Source organism: Gossypium hirsutum, chromosome D01 (genome assembly GCF_007990345.1).
Source record: "Gossypium hirsutum isolate 1008001.06 chromosome D01, Gossypium_hirsutum_v2.1, whole genome shotgun sequence".
Taxonomy (NCBI): domain Eukaryota; kingdom Viridiplantae; phylum Streptophyta; class Magnoliopsida; order Malvales; family Malvaceae; genus Gossypium; species Gossypium hirsutum.
In genome coordinates, this window is record NC_053437.1 from 17275208 (window position 1) to 17277604 (window position 2397).

General features: G+C 36.7%; 1 protein-coding gene across 1 annotated transcript; it reads right to left on the minus strand.

Annotated features, from left to right (window-relative positions):
- Window positions 1-219: 219 nt before the first annotated feature.
- LOC107940629 (thaumatin-like protein 1) lies at window positions 220-1644 on the minus strand. The gene is made up of 3 exons (XM_016874061.2): window positions 1483-1644; window positions 720-1383; window positions 220-566 (listed from the first exon to the last, which is right to left on the minus strand). Exons 1-3 carry the CDS (start codon window positions 1625-1627, stop codon window positions 374-376), a joined length of 1002 nt encoding a protein of 333 aa, XP_016729550.2. The 5' UTR covers window positions 1628-1644; the 3' UTR covers window positions 220-373.
- Window positions 1645-2397: the final 753 nt, after the last annotated feature.

Consider the following 2397-nt stretch of genomic DNA (forward strand, 5'->3'; position numbering starts at 1 on the left):
GTAACGACTTTTAGCGCTGATAATACCTATTTAATTTAGATTCAAAAAGTTGTAAATAAATTAAGGGTTTTCATGCTAAAAATTCATATTATATCAAGTAATCATCACGTGTAATATTAAATAGATAAAAACATTTAACCCAATTTATAATTTATTGATGGGGTGTTGACCTTCCCAAAATTAATTTGGTTTGAATCATCATTGTATAAGAAAAAATAAAACTTTGAAGTTGGAGAGTATTCATTATAATTCTTCAAATCAATTAATAATAATGAAAACATCAATAATAGTCTTATATTTCTATACACATGGCCTGGAAAACTGGACTTTACCAGCACTACTCTATTCCCCATAATGCTGAAGAAGTGAAACTCTAAGCGAGGAAGACCAAGAAGATGGCCAACAACGTGGTGTGAAAAACAGCATCAGAAAGAGACTTGGAAGAATCCCCCGTAAGTAAATATGGTAACCATGAACCTTTTTCTTCACTTGAAACTTCTCCTGACCCTGTAATAGATCCATATGTCGTCGCTGTTGTTGGGATTGCATTGCTCTCAGATTTTTGACTGTGTAGAGAGATAATTAGAGCAAGAAAAATCAAATGAAGCGTTTCATGGATTCTATTAATATACCAATCAGAAAAGACGTCACAATAATTTTTTTAAATTTAATTTAATTAAATATTTCTATCTTTATTGTTATTAGTGCTTACTGCTTACCTTGTTGATGAAGGGCAGAATGTGATCGTATAATCAGCTCCCGTACATGTAAACGTACTGGTAGCATCATCATACGCGTAGCTATACGCTTTTGGGCAAGCCGCTTTGAACATCTCCGAATAAACAGATGGTTTACAGGTGTCGGGTGTGGCGTAGGGGCCACTGCAGCAATACTCGGGCGTCCCAAAAGCCTCGCATGCACTCTTACAAGCCTCACCGGAATCGACCCTTAACTCCGTCGGGCACTGCCGGTTTAAGTCATTTATGCACCCTGTTGAGAAGCACATGCCCAACCCACCGCTCGGCTCGACGATCATTGGTAAGTTGAAGCCGTCAACTAAACTGACATCGTAAAAGTCCTGGGTGCCTGACCCTGTCGTGAACTCAGCTAAGGTGGCAGGGGGAGTGGCGCCTCTGCCATTGCATTCAATTTGGGTGGAACCACAGTCACCAGTTTGGCAAATGAGTTGGCCTGTGGTTTGGTCCGATGCGCAACCGGTTCTCCCCCAGAACCGACCTGACCAACTGGGCGGTGCCTGGAAGGACCGTGACCCCCCAGATGGTAGCTCGAAACCTGTGCTATCTAACTGGGTGTTGCCAAGGATACCAGGCCAAACTGTGTAATCACATTTATTTACAAGTGTAAATGTAGTCCCTGAAGTCCCTGTAATTTATACAGAAATGCAGGCTCCATCAATATTAATGCTATAAATCATGAACATAACTCAACGTTGAAGGTTGGAAGAATAGTAGAAAACCATACCATGGAAGAAGGAGATCAAACTTAATAAATAAATGGAAAAGAACAGAAACTCCATCTGCACTAAAATAGAGTTTATGTTATTTTTTCTATGAGAGGAGACAGAAACGGAAATGGAAGGAGGTGAATTTGAAGATAGCAAAGACATTTTATGTCGGCTGATCTGCACATACCAACCATACTCTATATATAAATATAAATACTATAAGATTTTAATATTGAATGGAAGTTGGAACAAAAATGAAATCCAACGTTGAATAAAGACCAAAGAAGGTTATTTTACCTAAATAACCCCAAAAAATATTATATTTACAAAAATAATCTAAGTTTAAAAACAATCACAAAAATAACTTAAAATGAACAGTACTCACTCTTTTTTTGCACCAATGATTAGCTAATCATTGTGTCAGACTTAAAAAAATTATTTTTTTGGGTTCTGGCCTGTCAATGGCCGGAACCCATGTATTTTTTTAAAAAAATTGTGTAATACTGAAATACGGATATACGAAAAAGAAAAAAAACAAAAAAAAAAATTTTGGTGCTGGCCTGTCAATGGCCGGCATCCAGTACACAGTACAAAGAAAAAAAAAATTTATTTTTTTCGTGTCAGAATCAGATAAAAAATACGAAAAAAATAAAAAAAAATTTTGGGTGATGGCCTGTCAATGGCCGGCACCCAGTACACAGTACAAAGAAAAAAAATTTATTCTTTTTCATGTCAGAATCAGATAAAAAAATACGAAAAAAATAAAAAAAAAATTTGGGTGCTGGCCTGTCAATGGCCGGCACCCAGTACACAGTACAAAGAAAAAAAAATTTATTTTTTTTCGTGTCAGAATCAGATAAAAAAATACGAAAAAAATGAAAAAAAATTTGGGTGCTGGCCTGTCAAGGGCACCCAGTACACAGTACAAAGAA